The sequence below is a fragment of the Myotis daubentonii genome, chromosome 3, assembly GCF_963259705.1.
Source record: "Myotis daubentonii chromosome 3, mMyoDau2.1, whole genome shotgun sequence".
In the NCBI taxonomy this organism is placed as follows: Eukaryota; Metazoa; Chordata; class Mammalia; order Chiroptera; family Vespertilionidae; genus Myotis; species Myotis daubentonii.
The window spans coordinates 81,802,743-81,823,958 of NC_081842.1; the positions used below are offsets into that span (position 1 = coordinate 81,802,743).

General features: G+C 40.0%; 1 protein-coding gene across 1 annotated transcript in view; it reads right to left on the minus strand.

Moving 5' to 3' along the window:
* Nucleotides 1-21,216, minus strand: part of IMPG2 (interphotoreceptor matrix proteoglycan 2) — a 99,463-nt gene that overhangs the window by 53,357 nt on the left and 24,890 nt on the right. The window contains exons 3-6 of the mRNA XM_059688007.1: nt 15,889-16,055; nt 13,012-13,043; nt 5,674-5,723; nt 4,681-4,763 (exon numbers count right to left, since the gene is read on the minus strand). Coding sequence (XP_059543990.1) covers nt 4,681-4,763; nt 5,674-5,723; nt 13,012-13,043; nt 15,889-16,055 — 332 coding nt within the window. The remainder of the gene's footprint in view (nt 1-4,680; nt 4,764-5,673; nt 5,724-13,011; nt 13,044-15,888; nt 16,056-21,216) is intronic.

Consider the following 21,216-nt stretch of genomic DNA (forward strand, 5'->3'; position numbering starts at 1 on the left):
ACACATTTTCCCAAGGAACTCTGAATTAGTACCTTTCCCTCTAATTTTCTTCAAATTAAGAGAATCTATGGAGTTTCCTATACTGCACAAGTTTTAATGAAAGAAAGTAAGACTTTCTAAGAGCATCAAATACATGTTTACTTATTTACAAACATATATACTGTTTTCTCTCTCTCTCTCTTTAAAATATATTCTTACTGATTCAGAGAGGAAGGGAGAGGGAGAGAGATAGAAACATCAATAATGAGAGAGAATCATTGATCCGCTGCCTCCTACACACCCCGTACTGGGGATCAGGCCAAAACCTGGGCATGTGGCCTGACCTGGAATCAAACTGTGACTTCCTGGTTCATAGGTCGATGCTAAACCACTGAGTCATACCGGCCAGGCTCAATTCTTATTTATAAATTCATTCCAAAGACATATACAGCTTGAAAAGCTTTGGAAGTAGTTTCAAAAAAAACAACTAGCTTTTAAGTAACAAGAAAACAGTTATAGAAGGAAGTTTAAATTAAAAGAAAAAAATTGTTTTAATTTATTCAAGAGTGGGAACATCCTCCATGAAAATGTGTACCTTGACTGTGGATGGCTGGGTGGCCATATCACACCTTAGGAATTCAAATGCTTTTTACAATGAAAAGAAAGAGAGTTTCATCTCATTTCTTTCCCAGGGTAGATGTCTGTCAATAGAAGGTGGACATCAATAAAAGGAGGGGCTTGCACAATCAATCCAGAAAGTCAGCAATCTATGAATAACCCAGAACCAAGTATTTATCTCCTCTGCCTCACACCCTCCCTCCCAACCAGTGAGCAAGATAATTACTCTCAAGTCAAGCTAAGTGCCCCCCAGTCACAGTGGCCCAATGCTGACATACAAAGCATACAAATAATTCTCACTCTGGAATAAAAGTGACAACTTTCTTGGAAGAAAAGCAGATACTGTAAATTTCTCAAAGTCTTCCTGAAACATTTTTTAAAGTAATTTTTACTTCTTTAGAAAGAATGCATACATGGCAAACCATCTGTAATAAAAGGCCCATTCTACAAGATTTTACCTGGTCCTACTCATATCTGCAATCATAATCATATTTACAGACAAATGTATCTATACTAATAAAAGAGTAATATGCTAATTAGACTGGGAGGCCTTCCAGATATTCTTCTGGACAAAGCCATGGTGGCGGGGCCAAGGTAGAGGCGGTTAGAGGCCAAGAGGGGAGAGCAGTTGTGGGTGATCAGGCTGGTTGGGGGCGGGGCCATTGGGGGTAAGCAGACCAGCGGGGGGCCAGTTGGGGGCAAGCAGGCCATCAGTGGGGGTCAGTTGGAGGTGATCAGGACAGCAGGGGGCAATTTGGAGTGAGCAGGCCAGCAGGGGGACAGTTGGGGATGAGCAGGCCAGTGGGGAGGGAAGGTAGGGGTAAGCAGGCCAACGGGAGGGCAGTTTGGGGTGATCAGGCTGGCGGGGGGGCGGGGGGCATTTGGGTGCAAGCAGGCCTGCAGGCAGAGTGGTTAGAGGCAATCAGGCAGGCAGGCAGGCAGGTGAATGGTTAGGAGCCAGCAGTCCTGGATTGCGAGAGGGATGTCCAACTGCTGGTTTAGCCCTGATCCCTGTAAACTGGCAGTAGGACATCCTTCGAGGGGTCCCAAATTGGAGAGGGTGCAGGCCAGGCTGAGGAACACACCCTCCCCTGTGCACAAATTTCGTGCACCGGGCCACTAGTATATATATATATATATATATATATATATATATATATATATATATATATATATATATAGAGAGAGAGAGAGAGAGAGAGAGAGAGAGAGAGAGAAGACAAGGAATATTTTTAAAAGGGGAGCTCCTTTCAAAGGGATCACAATGTCCTGAAAAAAGAGAATCCCCATGCAGTTAAATGTATTATTTGTAGTTCATTGTATATATATTTATACTTAAGTTTATTGCATCATAAACTACATATAATTCATTTCAATAATGCATATTTTGCTTTTTAAAATAATCCTGTTTGTTGTCTTCACGACTCTCAAGTTAAAGAATCCCTGTGGGGAAGAATAGGACTTGTATTTGCTTGCATGTGCCTTTAAGAAGCCTGGAGCCTGGCTGGTGTGTCGACCTATGAATCAGTAATTCAGGGTTTGATTTCAGGTCAGGGCACATGCCCAGGTTGTGGACTTGATCCCAGTAGGGGACATGCAGGAGGCAGCAGATCAAAGGTTCTTTCTCATCATTGATGTTTCTATCTCTCCCTTTCCCTTCCTCTCTGAAATCAATATTTTAAAAAATGAAATCTGGAATAATTCACAAGAATATAACAAAAGCAATTGCCTGATAGGGTGTGGAGAAGGGTAGTATAGAGTGGAAACTGGGAAGATGATAGGGTTAAATATGTGACCAATTATCTCTTATATTTGTAATTCTTAGACCCATGTGAATATAATATCCCTAAAAAAATAAGCAAAAAAAACAACAACAAAAGGACTTCCAAAAAAAAAGTAGATAAAAACAACCCAAATAACAACTGAGCTGATTGGTAAGTTCCCAGTTGTAACAATAAAAATTAGAAAATAGTGAAATAAACCTTGACCTCAAAAAAATACCTCAATCAAGAATTTAATACAGATTTAAAATATTTTTCTAAAATAAGGGAATAATAAAGATATTTTCAGGTGATCAAAAATTGAGATTGAACCAGTGAGAGACTCTCACTAAAGTAATATCAGGAGCATATATATCAGAAGGAAAGTTAGCCTCAAATAGATGTCTAAAATGCAAAATGCAAAAAAAATAATTTTAAGAAAATAAAATGATAAACATCATTTATCAGTGTATATAAATGTAAAATAAACTTTACTATATAAAAAATATAGTATAGTCTAACTTATAGGAGTGAAAAGAGAGAAAACTAAAGTAGAGGGAGGAAAAGAACAAAAATAGAATATAAATCAGTAGGGTGGTCATTTGAGGTACAGTATTCTAATCTTCCCATGTTGCTCAGGATAAGGACAAAGATTTTGAAACATTTAAATTTTGATAGAATAAACACGCATTATAACTTATAGTGTAACTACAAACAAAATAGAAAAAGTATATGATTGCTGAAATGGTAGATGGAAAAATATATTAGGAAAAACTGAAATGCAAAATTGTACCTTGGGTTTTATTTTGGACTAATTTTTGTTAGGTATTTCTATAGTGTTTTGTTCTATAAATTGGCTTCAAATTACCCTTTCTGTTTGGGATATTAATATTCCAATTAATTATACACAATTCCTTCATTTCTACTATAGTAAATTTTATCTCGTTCTATAAAACATTCCAGACCTAAATCATAATTATTCTGATTCAAGTTCAGAACTACAGTATCACTTTTTATTCATTCATTCACAAATATTTCTCAAGTGGTGATATTTTTAGCACCATCAACTTTGAACACAGTGGTACTGAAGGTAAAAGTACTGATTTGGGCATCAACTCAGGCATCCCAATCTACTACCAGCCTTGTTCAGTTATAGGGAGGCTGGTGGGGCAGAGTGGGTGATTTATTCTGATTTTATATGTTAAAATGTTGAAGTTTAGGAAGAGAAGATGCAAGGTAACTAAACTGCGCCTTTCTAGTGAATATGTTCAGTCAGACTTTGCTATATAAGTAATCAAGAATTTATAAACCCCCAAAATTTAAAAATACATATTTAACAACATTTCTAATACAACATGTCCACCTTCCTGGGCAGTGTGTACTTTTTAAAGAATCTGAATGTGGTAAAAAAAAAAAAATCAACTTAATGTTGTACAGTGGCCAAGTTACTATTAATAATGATGTATGTGAAAAGAATGGTGCTTCTAGATTTTTTTAAAGTATATTTTTTTAAAATATATTTTATTGATTTTTTACAGAGAGGAAGGGAGAGGGATAGAGAGTTAGAAACATCGATGAGAGAGAAACATCGATCAGCTGCCTCCTGAACATCCCCCACTGGGGATGTGCCCGCAACCGAGGTACATGCCCTTGACCGGAATCGAACCTGGGACCCTTGAGTCCACAGGCCGACGCTCTATCCACTGAGCCAAACCGGTCATGGCTTAAAGTATATTTGTATTGATTTCAGAGAGGAAGGGAGAGGGAGAAATAGAAACATCAATGATGAGAGAGAATCATTGATCAGCTGCCTCCTGCACACCCCACAATGGGATCAAGCCTACAACCTAGGCATGTGCCCCTGACTGGAATCGAACCTGAGAACCTTTAGTCCGAAGGCTGACACTCTATCCACTGAGCCAAACCAGCCAGGGCTGCTTCTAGATTTTTTAATGACATAAAATCTATATCCTTTCACTCTGAAGAAAAGGAAGCTAAGTCCTGACTGATTTAGGGATAGAAGAATATAGGCAAATGTCCCCATAGTAAATTATGTCCTGTAGCCCACAGGAGACGGTGAGTGGGCTTACCACGGACAGTTCCCCAGATCCCGAGCCATCTCATTTACAAGTTGAAGCCCTCTCTCGCCAAAAGCAGTTTTACTTGACTCTCCAAGGAATCTTTTTAATGCACTGGTTTTAGAACCCAAAACATTTCCATCAAGGGAACCACAGAAGTCCTGTGTACTCTGACAATGGCATAATAACCTCCCCTAACCCCTGTTCTCCATGTTATAAACTAAACAAAACAGAGCGTCACTCACACTCTCCTCTGGTCTCCCCAAGCCGCTCTCTGAGGTACCTGCAGAGGAGGTCACCCCTGGATATGGAATTCTGAGGGCAGCACCTAATGGAAAAAGAAAAACATGTGCATGAATCCAGTCCCTGACCAAGTCCGAACCCATATCAGGAAATAAGGAACTGACCTCTAAACCATTTCCATAAGTCATTTGCTTTTTCACTTTGGAAATTCTGTGCATTCTAACCTTAAGACATATTTGCATAGAGTCTTCCCAGGATAAGAAATTATTATGATTCATTCATTCATTCAACAAGCATTTACTGAACACCTAGTACATGTCAGGCTCTATGCAAGATGCTAGGGATTCAGACAAAGTCCCTGTCCTTGAAGAGCTCTCTAGGAAAGGGGACAGACACTGTGGAAGTGATACTACCACAGAGGGAGGTGGGTGAAGGTTGGAGACTAAGCATGAATTGATCACTGTTGAAGCTGGGCCTTGTGCTATCCTAATTTTTGTGTATGTTTGAAATTTCCAATAAAGAGAAGCTTTTAAAAAATTAATAAAGAAAGGAACTATCAATTGACAGGAAATAGAGAGGCCAGAGGAACATGTTAAAGTACATGGCAGAATGCAGCCAGAAAACTCCTTACTCTGGGAAACTCTACAAGACAAATGACAAATTCTGGGCCCAGGAATGTCCTCCCTGTTGCATGAGCAGTGGTTAGAGTGTTTGCCTTACAGTAATTCTTTAGGTCGTACATTTGTTTTAAGCAGTTTTCTGATTTGTATCATACTCAATAACTAAAGGTTTGTAAGTACCCACAACATAATGCCATGAAATAAATGTTTTAATTACTTTTTCTTGAGGCTCTTGAACAACATATATATATAGAGAGAGAGAGAGAGAGAGAAACACAGTATTTTTTAAATGTGAGCTGAAAAATGTTTGCTTGCAAGATTGTATTAAATACAAATAATTTTCAAAGAAAAGTAAGTAAAGGCACAAAAGCATACCTTCCAATGTTGAAGTATCACCAACAGGAACTAGAGATGACAACTCAGGGCTAGGGGGAAAAAATGTTTGGGGTTAATAAAATGATAGAAATGTGAGGGCTTATGTGGTGCTTTCTTTTCCCAAAAAAGAATTAGCTATATTTCATTTTTTTAATTTTTTAATTGATTTTTAGAGAGAGAAACATCAATTGACTGCCTCCTGCACAAGTCTGCACACACCTCACATTGCCCCCGCTGGGGATCGAGCCCCTACTGGGGGATTGAGCCCGCAACCCACACTGGGCAGGTCAGGAATTCATTAGATTTTCAAACAAGGATTCCAAATCAAAGTACTGAATAACAAGTTTTTTAAAAATAGTCTTCATGCCCTACTAACCAGTTTGGCTCAGTGGATAGAGCATCAGCCTGCGGACTCAGGGGTCCCAGGTTCAATTCCGGTCAAGGGCATGCACCTGGGTTGCGGGCACATCCCCAGTGGGGTGTGTGCAGGAGGCAGCTGATCGATGTTTCTCTCTCATCGATGTTTTTAACTCTCTATCCCTCTCCCTTCCTCTCTGTAAAAAAATCAATAAAATATATTTTTTTAAAAATAATCTTCATAATTTATTTTCTATTTATTGATTCCTACTCAATTAGAATCATGCTATACAAAGTACTCACCCACTTATTATATCATCCCTCTTCCATTTTATTTCTTCTCAGTTTTTATCACTTTGTGAAATTATTTTGGTCATTTATTATCTACTAGAGGCTTGGTGCATGAATTCATGCACTGGTGGGGTCCAGCCGGCCTGCCCTGATGCAGGCAATTGGGGGCAGGCTGGCTGGGGTGAGGGGCCATGGGCAGGGCTGGGCGGTATGAAGGGCCGGGGGGGGGGGCAGTTTGCTGGCCTACCCCACCCCTGATCGGGGTAGGGGTACCCACTTAGGGGTGGGGCCAGGCAGGGTGAGGAGCCGCAGGCATTCTGGTCGTTCTGCCGTTTGGTCAATTGTCATATTACCCTTTTATTATATAGGATTTATTTATTTCTGTCTCCAATCCCTTAATCTTCTAGGATGGCATTGTCTAATATGGTAGTTACTGAACATATGTGGCAATTTAAATTAACTAAAACTGAATAAAGTTTAAAATTCAGTTCCTCATTCACACTAATCACATTTCAAGTGCTCAATAGTCCCATGTGGTTAATGGCTGCAGATTGGACAGCACAGTACAGAGCATTTCCATCACCACAGGGAAAGAACTGCCTTAAGGATCTAAACTCCTTGAGATCAAGGACTTGTTCTGCCATGTTCTTGCTGTATCTCCAGCCTAAATAGTATCTGCTATTTAGTAGACATGAAATAGATTTTTTAATATATTTTTATTGATTTCTGAGAGGAAAGGAGAGGGAGAGAGAGATAGAAATATCAAAGATGAGAGAGAATCATTAATTGGCTGCCTCCTGCAAGCCCCACACTGGGGATCAAGCCCACAACCCAGACATGTGCCCCAACCGGGAATCGAACCATGACCTTCTGGTTCATAGGTCAATGCTCAACCATTGAGCCACGCCAGCTGGGCTTAAATAGATCTTTTTGAATGAATAAATAAATACTATTGGCAATACAGTGTAGGAGGCATGTGTCATATAGTTGTTAACAAAACACCCATTGTCTATGAAAGTTACAGTCTTCTAGAAAACAGGTACCAAATAAATGATTATAAATACAATTAGTACAGACTGAAAAGTACTAGCTTCTAAGGGGAACATATAAGCACAACTTCCATCTCATTTGAGAGATGGTAGAAATCATAAAATCACTTTCTATAAAGAAAGTCAAGCTTGGAGAAATGGCTGCTGTAGGCCACACTGCTAGTAGGCTTTAGGTCTCCCAGCTGTTCCACGCAACTGAAAGCAGAGATCCCCACTCTGAAGGAAAGAAAGTAGGTTTCTGCAAATCCAAATTTATATACTCAAAAAATATAAAAATTAAATTACAGTAATTTGGGGAAGTTTTAGAACTTTAAAGTTTGTGTGCATGTTCTAAGGTAATGGGCTATTTCATTACCCTTTTTCAAAGGAGCTGGATGGTGATAACACCAATTTTCAATTCATAGCAATTGAAAACTCTATTCAACTTTACACAAGTCAGCCTCCTAAGGCAATTCAATCACAGTCAAAAATGTTTCCCTCACAGACTTGCCAATATGCCATGAGTCCCATCTTTAGAACAACTCCTTTGGATTGCCCTGCTGCTCCAAATTAGCTTATTGTGGGGAGGGGACTCAAAGCCACCAGATAAACATGGCACACATCTTCAGGCATCAATTTTACTTGATGCATAGGCAGTTGGAGAGCTAAGTAACAACTGATAAATAATTTAAAATATTTTAATATTTTTTAAATGTGGCTATAGTATGGATTATATAAAGTTTAAATAAATGTTAAGATAAAACATGATCATTCAAAGGCATTTCATGCCTGGAACTGGAGTGGGGAGTCAACAAGGGCTACAATCCCTAAACTTTCAGGCTTCAGTAGAAAATTTGAGAAACACAGATTAAAACAAAGCAAAACAACAACAACAACAAAAAGCATGATTCTTCTGGCTTTTAAAAATACTATCTAAAAAAATAATATTTTAAACTATTACACCCAACCTATCACTATCAGTTATTCATAGCGCATTTGTAGGACAATGCTTACTAAGTGAGCTGTCATCTAGAAGGATCTAAAGCAGTGGTTCTCAACCTTTTGGCCCTTTAAGTACAGTTCCTCATGTTGTGACCCAACCATAAAATTATTTTCGTTGCTACTTCTTAACTGTAATGTTGCTACTGTTATGAATCGTAATGTAAATATCTGATATGCAGGATGGTCTTAGGCAACCCCTGTGAAAGAGTCGTTCGACCACCAAAGGGGTCGCGACCCACAGGTTGAGAACCGCTGATCTAAAGGAATATGACATCTGGATAAGTCATTATGATGTGTGATGAGCTGAGTAAACATCAAGAAGCTTCTTTATTTTTTTCCTTTCCTTTTATTGATTTCAGAGAGAAGATGGGAGAGGGAGAGAGAGATAGAAACATCAATGATGAAAATCGTCAGCCTCTTGCATGCCCCCTACTTGGGATCGAGCCCACAACCCAAGCATGTGCCCAGACTGAGTACTCCTGGTTCATAGGTTGACGCTCAACCAATGAGCCACACTAGTGGGCAAAAGGCTTTTTGCACTCATATTGGTGTGGTTCAGTTGGTTGGGTGTCATCCTGTGTATTAAAAGGTTGCCGGTTTGATTTCCAGTCAGGGTACATGCCAGGTTGTGGGCTCAATCCCCAGTAGGGGACGTGCAGTAGGCAGCCAATTGATGTTTCACTTTAACATTGATGTTTTTCTCTCCCTTTTCTTTCCTCTCTCTCTAAAAATCAATAAAAAAAATTTTTTTAAGAGTCTTCTTGGGTTACAGGAGGTAGAGCTTAAAAAAAATGAGATTCAGATGCATTTGAAATAAACATTAACATAATTAGTTCTGAATAGGGTCTATCAATTGTCCACAAGGCAGAACCCTTCCCATACCCTCACCTGATACATGAAAAAATGAGGCCCACATGGGTAAAGCCATTTTCCCAGGGTCACCAAATAATGCAATATAACCCAAAGCCACACCTAAACTTTCTAACTGTATCCAGTTCCCTTTTCAACAATAATAACAGCAAGAATGATTACAACTAAATTTCCTAAGCCCTCATTACAGGTCAAGCACTGTGCTAAGTAGTTTATCTTAGTTAACTCGCAACAATCTTAAGAGGAAGATATTAGTATCCCCATTTATACAGATGAGGAAACTAATGCTAGAAGTGGTTAAGAATTTGCTCAGGTGACAAAGTTGGCCAGGGGAAGAGCTGTAATGTAAAATAGACCCATTTGGTTCCAGAAACCTCACTCTTACCCACCTTAATTCCTTACAACACGGCCTTCACGTGGCCCATATTCTCTAGAAGGGCAACCAACATGGTTTCACCTTATCTTAACGTCAGTGGCCTACCTAAACTAAACAACCTAAAATAAATAAATAAAAAATAACAAAAATAGATAAACTAAACAACCTAAAAGTCAAAGAGTATATGGCCCCAGAAAAAGGAAGGGAAACCCAGTCAGAGCTGGAGAGCCATAAGCCACCGGGTATAAAGAGCAAAGAGGTCAGAGTAAGGCAAAGCAGCCAAAGCACAGCACAGTAATTAGAACAGGACGTTGGGATGACAACAGTGAAACCAGACCTCACCTGGAGTTGGGCAAATTGTCCTCCACATCAAAATCAGATTTATGCTAATTCTCTACGTAAGCAATCCGATGGAGAAGTGTGCTTACTTCAGAAAAATTACTGAATTCAAAATAACATTGGTTTAATGATGATAAGTAGACAACTCTCCATAATTGAAATTATCTGCCTAACACTCCAACACTAATCCCTCCCCCTCCCCCTCTGTTTTCAAAAGACAGTAAAGAACACTTAACAAGAACCCTTTCACAGGTTCTCATCAGGCAGGCCTCCTGAAGGGATCGGCTGAGGTGTCACTCACAACAGAACTAGAACACAGAGTCATGTTGAGTTTGGAGACAGAAATGCTTCTTCATTTCCAAGCCAAACCACAAATTCGAAGTTGTTCAGCTAAGACCTTTAGTTTAATACCAACAGCAAACAACCCCCTGTGGTCTCATTTCCTCAGCTCATCCAGCACATCATTTCTTCCTCGCTGCTGCTGCCTAATCATGTCAGTGGAATTCAGGTGGGATTATGTCAGAAAATATCACAGCCACATGGAACAGAAGTGTAAAAATGTAGTGAAACAAGCCAAGCATAATCTCCTGTCTAGATGACTACTCCCCCTGACAGTTTTCTATACTTTGCTTTGTTCTTAAATCTGTTCATTGTAATCAGCATGTGACAACAGAACTCAAGGCACCGAGCCAGAAATCCTGGGTGCTGGTCCCAGATGTATAATTAATTAACTTTGTGCATGACTTGGAAAAATACCTCAGTTGCTCTGAGACTCATCTCCAAAACAGAACCACCTTCCTGCCCTACCTATTTCACAAAGGTATTGATGAAAACTAAATAAAATATCATGTGCAGAGCATTACAAAAAGTACTAAGTGCTAAACCAATATAGGAGAAAACAGGGGTTACTGAAGCAGTGACATGTGTCATCCACACAGAATAAAACATTTGCTTTAAAAAAATGTATATTTGCCTTTGTGATCTATGATAGGCATTCTCAACTACAAATGTAAGTAATTGAGATACTCCCCCCACCCCCCAGCCCCCGACACACACACACCCAACAACAACAAAAAATCCCAAAGAACAGTCTTACACTGAGAGGTCTGATAATGAACTTGGGTGATTGGGTAGAAATTCAGTAATTCATTTAACCAATATTTAATGAGCACATGCCCTAAACTGAGCTTTATACTGGTTATTGAGGATATGGTAAGACCCTATAGCAGGGTTAAGCAGCGACTGGAGCCACGAGGAGCTGCCTTCAAGATGTCTAGTTGAAAGACCTTGTATGCAAATATGCATAACCCATGGACACAGACAACAGGGCGGTGAAGGCCTGGGGGAGGGGAGCAGGCTGGAGGGGGTCAAAGAGGGGGAAAAGTGGACATATATAATACTTTCAATAACAGAGATTTTTTTTTTTTTTTTAAAGATGTCTGGTTGTAACGGAGACAAGAGCTGGAGGGAAGGCCATTTGTAAAATAGGTCACGTGGCAGAGACTTGAGCATGTTTAAATACTAATGGGGATGAGTTAATAATGGGAAAGTTGAAGACTCGGGAGAAAGAGAGAAACAATGACAGGCAGAGATTTCTAAGAGGTAAGATGGGTGTGAAGTCCTGAGTATGGTGGGAAATGCTTTTTTTTTTTTTTTTTTTTTTTTTTGCTTTTTTAAAGATACTTTGGCAGATGACAGTAGGGAAAGCTTAAAACAACACATTGCAGCCCAGCCAGTATGGCTCAGTGATTGAGTGTTGACCTCTGAACCAGGAGGTCATGGTTCGATTCTGATCATAGGGGAGTGCAAGAGGCAGAAGGCAGCCAATCAATGATTCTCTCTCATCATTGATGTTTCTATCTCTCCTTCTCCCTTCCTCTCTGAAATCAATGAAAACCTCAATACTTCTTCAGGTTAAGAGCCATATTTAGTCAGTATTTAAGTACTTCTTAGCCATATAAGATCTATAAAATATGCTATCATTTTTATCAGGTACAACCATGAAGATTACTGGCACTGGCAGGACTCACCAGACTATTTAGCCCCCGCCTGTGTGTAGCAATGGCAATCACAAGAAGCTCTGAGCTCTGCCTTTTGGCCATGAAGAGTCCACACTCAGGAAACCACATGGTCCACATCTGAGTAGGGGCTCAGTCTCAGGCCCCAGCATAGACTCAGTGATAACATTAGCTGTACGAATAAGTGGGACCACAAAGAGTCCTACTTCCCTCCTCTTTACTCATGTTTGATTTGAAATGTATGTGTACCACACTACTACTCACATGTACACCCCAGCTGTGCTTTTGCCAGGACTCTGCTGTCAAGACTGGATCTCTGGACACTGACTCACCAACGTGGTTTTTCCAATGTCCTTCCCTTTCATTTGGGGCAAACTTCTGGACTCTGACCTGGATTGTATGCCCTAGCAGTGCTTTGCTAAATACTCACCCATATGCTGGCATAATCTAGATATTCTGAGTATGGAGAGAAGTGGAAATCTTTAGCCCCGGTAGGCTCAAAATCTCTCACTTTCCATGACCTATTTTTCCTGCTACTGCTCAGGAGCCCGAAATGACCTTAACCCTAAACCTAAAGACCAATGAAGCCAAGATTCATAACACTAGAGGAGTCATCAAGGTTGTGCTATTCCGATATTTCAAAATCATTATCATCATTCCCCAGTAAAGTGATCCACACCACCACCCATCCTTTAATAAACTAGCCTCCACTAAGGTGCACCATTTCAGGGCAATTTTATCACTAGCCTGAAAGGCTCAACAACAGTAGGTCATTCCATATTTCATTTCCAGAAATCTATTTTTTCACACAAGAGACACAACAAGTCTGCCTCCTGGTAAGGTCAGACAGCAAACAAGAGCAGTGGCTGTGGTGGTGGTCTGGGAAGGGGAGTGGCCTCCAATGAGGAAAAGCATTTGGGACTTACCCACAGGCCTGGTCATTGCAAGAACTGGCAAGAAAATAGAGAGTGGCCATTAAATTTGGGGTGAGTCTTGGAGTAAGTATGATACACCTCTGTTGCCAAACATTAACTTAGGGGGGAAAATAGACACTTACCGGCTAACAGTTTCCTTTGTGTACGCCAGTTTCTAAGAAAAACAAAGATGAAAAAGAAAAGCCTAAGTAAGTTAATGACAGTTAATAAGCTGTAAATAAAACCTTTGGCACAGAGAGTCTAATGCCTTAATATTATAGAATCTATGTTATTGTTCTCATTGATTAGACAAATAGGTGAAGCAAGGTACTACTGATGCCAAGTTTGTTTGTGACAGAACGCCCCTATGTGCAGTCTCTGTTTATGTGCCCAAAAGTTCCTGTGCTCTCCATTCGTGGACAGAAATTAACAGGCTTTATCTGCTGCTCATTCCCAAACCGTCTATAAATCAGAGATTGGTGGAGTTTTACCTTAACCTTCCATGGACTTAGAATCAAAGAATTTTGTGATCTAACATATGTATAGTAACTCTCATCCTAGAACAATATGAACATGTAGATAAAATAACTGGCAAATCTGCTTCTCCAGAATTCAAACAAAAAGACAAATTCTATCAATTATAGAATTATGTCTCTATTGCATTCCAAAGCAAATTGTCTCCAAACTTCCTCTAAGTTAGTGGTTTTCTTTTGAGACCAATATGATAAAAAGAACACCAGTAACTAGAAGTCAGAAAACCTAGTTTCAAGGCCCATAGAGGCAAATCTGGTGTTAGACCTCAATTTCCTCATCTGCAAAATGGGGAGACTATTACTCTAACTCTTATAAATTACTCACTGCTCTTCTTACTCTACAGATTCTCCTAGAATAATCTCAGCCACTCTCATGGTTTTAATTACCACCTCAAAGCTGGTGATTCCTTCAGCTATATTTATAACCCTGACCACTCTCCCTATCTTCATACCTACATCTCAAGTAATTCATATTTCACAGATGGCTCAAATCAACACATTTGAGAGTGGACTCATTCTCCCTCCACCCACCATCTACAAAGTTGCTTCCCTGCTTGAGTTCTCGTTCAATCATCCAAGCTAGAAACTGGGAGGCTTCTTGGACCACTGCTTCATCCTCTCCCTTTCTCACCAACCCATGACTTTAATCCAAAAAAAACTAGACATGACTAATCTTGTTCCCCACATGTCTCTCGTGCTTCCTTTATCTCAAGGTCGAGTTAGGACCCACGTCCCCTTGGGCCTGGGGCACTGAAGCAGCATCCAACCTCTATTCCATCCTATAGTATGTAGAAACTATAATGGCCTTTTTTAAAATGGAAAACTGTCAAATCAGCCTCTGTGACTCACCTACTTAAAACCCTTCAATGGTTTCCTATTATCTAGAGAGTTAAATACAAACTTGTAAGTTATCCATTTTTCCCAGTCTGATCTCCTGTCACTTCTGATATATTGGCCCAAGTCCTTCTCTACAAACACTTGGCCCATGTTGTCCTCTCTGCCTAGAATGTCCATTCCAAACTCCTTCTCATTTAGCTGATTTGTACTTGTTATTTAAGATGCCGCCTAAGGAACACATTTCCCCCTTGGTCTGCATGTTCTACTAAATAATTATTGAAAGTATATTTCCCATGTCTTTAAAACTAAACTTACAAAAATTTCCACTTATAAAAGACACTTTCTGATTGTGGATCCTGAAAAACAAGATAGCAACTAAAAAAGGCTCCTGGTGGCTAATTGGATTCAAATTTTAAAATATATACTAGTATAGAGAGAGAGCCCAGCAGCCATTTCTACACAGGGCCTCTCATGCAAACTGCACTTCAGGCAGAAGCCTGCACTGAACTGCCTGCCTTCACTGTGTTTCTGCCATCTGAGCCAGGAGTTCCTGAAATCCTATTTCAACCAGTAGGACTGAAGCTTTCCCCATCCAATCAGAGCTCTGCAGCTATACCCGCCTCCCCCCCCCCCCCATCAGCTTCTTTGCCAACCAATCAGGACAGTGCCTTTTGGGCCAATCAAACTGCAATGATTTGCATGAGGACAGACCAATAGGGACCAAGGACCAGGGGTGGGGACTTCTGTCTAAATAAGTCAGCTCCCCTCTGGCTCTGGGAGCACACTTTTCCTTTCCACTGAAGAGTGCATTTCCCAGGCTGAGCTGAAACACTGAAGATCTCTTGCTGGAGCAGACTAGGGAGGAGCAGAGCAGAGCTGTCTCATCAGAGAGGGGTCTGACCACAGGGCCACCTGGCCCCAAAGCAGTCTCACAGCCATACTGTTTTCACAGCCTTGCTCTATCACAGTTGAGCTGTTTTACACTGAATAAAGTTTCCTTCTTCACTGCACCCCTAATTTTGGATTCCTATTGGCGTTGAATTGGCACCAACGTAACATCACAAGAGGCTGTTGTTATGGTAATAACTCTACATCACAAATATTTGCTGCTCTATCAGTTGATCCTTATCAGGAACACAATGAGATGGACAATGCTGATATGTGTGTGTGTGTGTGTGTGTGTGTGTGTGTTTTCTTGAACACCTATTCCATATTAGCCACTGAAATGTGTAAAACTGGTAACGACTGAAAGGAGGGCCCAATGGTTTAAGGAAAAGAACATGGATTTCAGAAGAGAACTGGGTCTGGATTTCAGCTCCAGCCCATCTGGCTTTGTGATATAGGCTAAGGAATTTAATAACTCTCAGAGATTTATGTTCTTAGCCTAAATCTTTGCTGAGTACTATTTTAAATATTTACATTTATAAACAATGCTGAGACTTTTACTGAATTAATAATGTTTATTATAATGGCCAGAGCTAGAGCTACAAAGACTAGGCCATGCCCCATGGCAGCTCATTAAAATAGCCTAATGCAACAAATCAGAGCGGATGCAGGGATTTGCCACCTGTTCTCTCTTTCTTTAGGCCCTAGCTATATATCTAACCCCTGCAATAGTCCAGCAATTCCTTCCCTTTTTACTATACTTACCTTCATAATTAAGCTTCTATGTTCCACAGACTGACTAAAATTTGTGCCCATTTCAAATATAGTTGTGATTCCATCCTCACATAAATTCATCCAGTAACGATATTCCTCACGCCCAGGAAATCGATCCCAAAAAGTCCTAAAGGCTTCCCAGACAGCTTCTTGACACACTGAAAAACAGATGGACAGGTGTTTTAACAAAAAGTTGATGCACCTTGGGGGTCTCACAATGATCATGGGCCTGTTTGTTTAGATTCCTGAGACACTTGCCCACAGTGTCCTTTTTGGAAGGACATGGGAATGATTCCCAGTCAACGCCCTACTGTTTCTGCATGTCCTGCTTTAACTTTTCAGCTCTGAAGAGAATTTTTATTCCCCATACTTTTCCCTTGCAAAGGGGATTGGTTCACCTCCAAATATGCAGGGTGTGTGTTTTTCCATATCTTAAAAAAAATCCATGTTTTAGTTTTACAAAAGTGGAGCTAATATTGAGCATACCTCAATAAGTAAATGGATAAACAAATTGTGGTACATCCATATGATGAAACATTATTCAGCAATAAGAAGAAATGAGCTTTCAAGCCATGAAATGACATGGATAAGACTTAACTACTTATTGCTAAGTGAAAGAAGCCAATCTGAATGTATGATTCCAACTATATGACATTCTGGAAAAGGCAGAACTATGGAAATTGTAAATAGATTAGCAATTGCCAGGGCTTAGGATTAAGGAAAGATGACTAGATAGAGCACAGAGGGATTTTTAGGGCAGTAAAACTATTTTGAATAATGATGTAATAGTGAATACATATCATTAGACATATGTCAAAACCCACATAATGTACAGCACAAAGAGTGAACCCTAATGTAAATTACACACTTTAGTTAAGAATAATGTGTCAACATTGAAGCTACGTAGCATGTTATTAAACATGAATGGGTTACCAAATAGACTAAGGGGAGAACCAAGATGGCGGAATAGGTTAACGCCGGAGTTTGCTGCTTTGAACAACTACTTCAAAAGTGAAACCAAAAAACGGAAGGGACATCACCCAGAACCACAGGAACGCTGGCTGAGTGGAAGTCCTACAACTAGGAGGAAAGAGAAACGCACACGGACACTCAGAGGAGGCGCAGTGCTGAAGTCAAATTCTGAGGTGCGGAGTGCGCGGAGCTGGCTGGTGGCGGAGGGCGCGGTTGGCGTTTTCAATCGGGAGGGAGTCGCAGACTCTGAGCTCCAGATACAGGCGAGTCTTTAGGGACCCAGACTCAAACGGGAGAAGTGGGACTGTCTGGCTTTGGTCAGAGCGAGTGCAGCTTTCTCTCCCAGCTTTGCAGTGGGTGCTGGGACTCAGAGAGGCAGAGCCCCTGGGGACAGGACTGAGAGCCGCCATAACTGCTCTCTCCGGCCCACCCTGTTGATCCTGTGCGACCCGCCCCGCCCAAGCCCTGCACAGGGGCATTTGCCAGATAGCCTCAGGCAAAGGCTAGATTAGCACCTCCCTAGAGGACAGAAGTTCTCTCACTGCTGACACAGCTGATTCTCATAGCCACTTGGCCTGGAGGTCAAACCCTCCCTGGAATTAGCTACAACAATCAAGATTTAACTATAAGACTGCGAACAAAGACCACTAGGGGGTGCACCAAGGAAGCATAACAAAATGCGGAGACAAAGAAACAGGACAAAATTGTCAATGGAAGATATAGAGTTCAGAACCACACTTTTAAGGTCTCTCAAGAACTGTTTAGAAGCTGCCGATAAACTTAATGAGATCTACACGAAAACTAATAAGACCCTCGATCTTATATTGGGGAACCAACTAGAAATTAAGCATACACGGACTGAAATAACGAATATTATACAGACGCCCGACAGCAGACCAGAGAAGCGCAAGAATCAAGTCAATGATTTGAAATGCGAGGAAGCAAAAAACATCCAACCGGAAAAGCAAAATGAAAAAAGAATCCAAAAATGCGAGGATAGTGTAAGGAGCCTCTGGGACAGCTTCAAGCGTACCAACATCAGAATTATAGGAGTGCCAGAAGATGAGAGAGAGCAAGATATTGAAAACCTATTTGAAGAAATAATGACAGAAAACTTCCCCCACCTGGTGAAAGAAATGGACTTACAGGTCCAAGAAGCGCGGAGAACCCCAAACAAAAGGAATCCAAAGAGGACCACACCAAGACACATCATAATTAAAATGCCAAGAGCAAAAGATAAAGAAAGAATCTTAAAAACAGCAAGAGAAAGTAACTCAGTTACCTACAAGGGAATACCCATACGACTGTCAGCTGATTTCTCAACAGAAACTTTGCAGGCCAGAAGGGAGTGGCAAGAAATATTCAAAGTGATGGATACCAAGAACCTACAACCAAGATTACTTTATCCAGCAAAGCTATCATTCAGAATTGAAGGACACATAAAGAGCTTCACAGATAAGGAAAAGCTAAAGGAGTTCATCACCACCAAACCAGGATTATATGAAATGCTGAAAGGTATCCTTTAAGAAGAGGAAGAGGAAGAAAAAGGTAAAGATACAAATTATGAACAACAAATATGCATCTATCAACAAGTGAATCTAAGAATCAAGTGAATAAATAATCTGATGAACAGAATGAACTGTTGATTATAATAGAATCAGGGACATAGAAAGGGAATGGACTGACTATTCTTGGGGGGAAAGGGGTGTGGGAGATGTGGGAAGAGACTGGACAAATATCGTGCACCTATGGATGAGGACAGTGGGTGGGGAGTGAGGGCGGAGGGTGGGGCGGGAACTGGGAGGAGGGGAGTTATGGAGGGAAAAAAAAAAGAGGAACAAATGTAATAATCTGAACAATAAAGATTTAATTAAAAAAAAAAAACAAATAGACTAAGGAAGAAATAAAAAACACCCTGGAAACAAAGAAAAATAAACACACAAAAACCCAAAATCTATGGGACACAGAGAAATCAGTCCTGAGAGGGAAGTTCATAGCAATACAGGCCTACCTCAAAAACAAAAAAACTTTGAATAAGCTAGCTAACCCTACAACTTAAAGAATTAGAAAGAGAACAACAAGAAAAGTCCAAAGTAGAAGGAAGGAAATAATAAATATCAGAGCTGAAATAAATGACATAGAGACTAAAAAAAATAAAAATAAGATCAATAAAACCTCCAAGACCTGGTTCTTTGAAAAGATAAACAAGATTGATGAACCTCTAGCCAGACTCATCAACAAAAAAGAGAGAGTACCCAAATAAACAAAATCAGAAATGAAAGAGGTGAAGTCACAACTGACCCCACAGAAATACAAACAATCGTGTAAAAAAAAATACTATGAATGACTATATTTCAATAAACTATACAACCTGGACATATTCTTAAAAAATGCAATCTTCCAAAACTAAATCAGGAAGATTCAGAAAACTGAATAGGCTGGTAACTACAAAAGCCCTAGTCTGAATGGCTTCACAGGGTAGTTTTCCCAAACATTCAAAGGAAAACTAACACCCATCCCCCTCAAACTATTCCAAAAAATGAAAAAGGAAGAAACACGTCTAAGTTCTTTTTATGAGGCCAATATTACCTTAATTCCAAAATCAGATAAAAACATTACAAAGAAAGAGAATTACAGGCCAAAATCCCTGATGAACACAGATGCTAAAATCCTCAACAAAATATTTGCAAATCACATCCAGCAATATATTAAAGAGATCATACACCATGACCAAGTGGGATTATTCCAGGAAAGCAAGGCTGGTACAATATTCACAAATCAATAAATGTGATACATCATATAAACAGATTGCAAGACAAAAATCAGATGATCATTTTAATTGATGCAGAAAAGGCATTAGACAAAATCCAACACACTTTTTTGATAAAAACTCTCAGTAAAGTGGGAATGGAGGGATCATACCTCAACCTAATAAAGGCCATATCTGACAAGTCTACAGCCAACATCATACTCAATGGGCAAAAACTAAATCCATTTCCCCTAAGAACATGAACAAGATAGGGATGTTTGCTTTCACCATTCTTATTCAACATACTACTGGAAGTCCTAGCCATAGCAATCAGACAAGAAAACATAAAAGACATCCACATTTTAAAGGAGGAAGTAAAACTGTCATTATTTGCAGATGACATAATATTGTACATAGAAAACTGCCAGGGCTGACCGGTAGACCGTGAGTGATGGATGAATGATTTTTTTGATGTATGTTTCTGTGAAAGAGAGGGCTAAGGGACTACCTGGCTAAAGGAATCAGAGAGGCCCATTTGCTTGTCTTCTTAGCCATTTATTGTAGCAACAGCTAGAACTAAAATTAACTATTAGATACTATTAGCAGGGTAAGTATCCTTGAGAAAATACATGTATTTGTAGTGTCTTTTTAAAAAGGACGTTTGCCGGAACCGGTTTGGCTCAGTGGATAGAGCGTCGGCCTGCGGACTGAAAGGTCCCAGGTTCGATTCTGGTCAAGGGCATGTACCTGGGTTGTGGGCACATCCCCAGTAGGAGATGTGCAGGAGGCAGCTGATCGATGTTTCTCTCTCATCGATGTTTCTAACTCTCTCTCTCCCTTCCTCTCTGTAAAAAATCAATAAAATATATTTTAAAAAAATAATAAAATAAAAAGGACGTTTAAAGAATAAACATAAAGATTCCAGCAAAATATTCAGAGGATCAGACTTGTTTGAAAAAGTCAAGGCAGGGTCTGCCGCCTTTGGCAAGGTCCCCCTGGGGGCTTCTGACCTTTTGGAGAATTATCCTTATAGACTTTCCAACCAAGTCCCGTGCTTCCCCACAGAAAACCCTAAAGACTCCATCAAAAAAAATAGTAGATCGCCGAAACCGGTTTGGCTCAGTGGATAGAGCATCGGCTTGCGGACTGAAAGGTCCCGGGTTCGATTCCGGTTAAGGGCATGTACCTGGGTTGCGGGCACATCCCCAGTAGGAGATGTGCAGGAGGCAGCCGATCGACGTTTCTCTCTCATCGATGTTTCTAACTCTCTATCTCTCTCCCTTCCTCTCTGTAAAAAATCAATAAAATATATTTTAAAAAAAATAGTAGATTTAATAAATGTTTGGCAATGTAGCAAGATACAAAATTAATACCCAGAAATCAATGACTTTTTATACACCAATAATGAATTCTCAGAAAGAGAAACAAAACCCCATTTATAATACCATTGCAACAACAACAAAAAATTAAGATACTTAGGAATAAACTTAACAAGGAGGTAAAAGACCTTTATTTGGAAAACTAGAGGACATTGAAAAAAGAGATAGAGGAAGATATAAACAAGCAGAAGAATATACCGCGTTCATGGATTGGTAGAA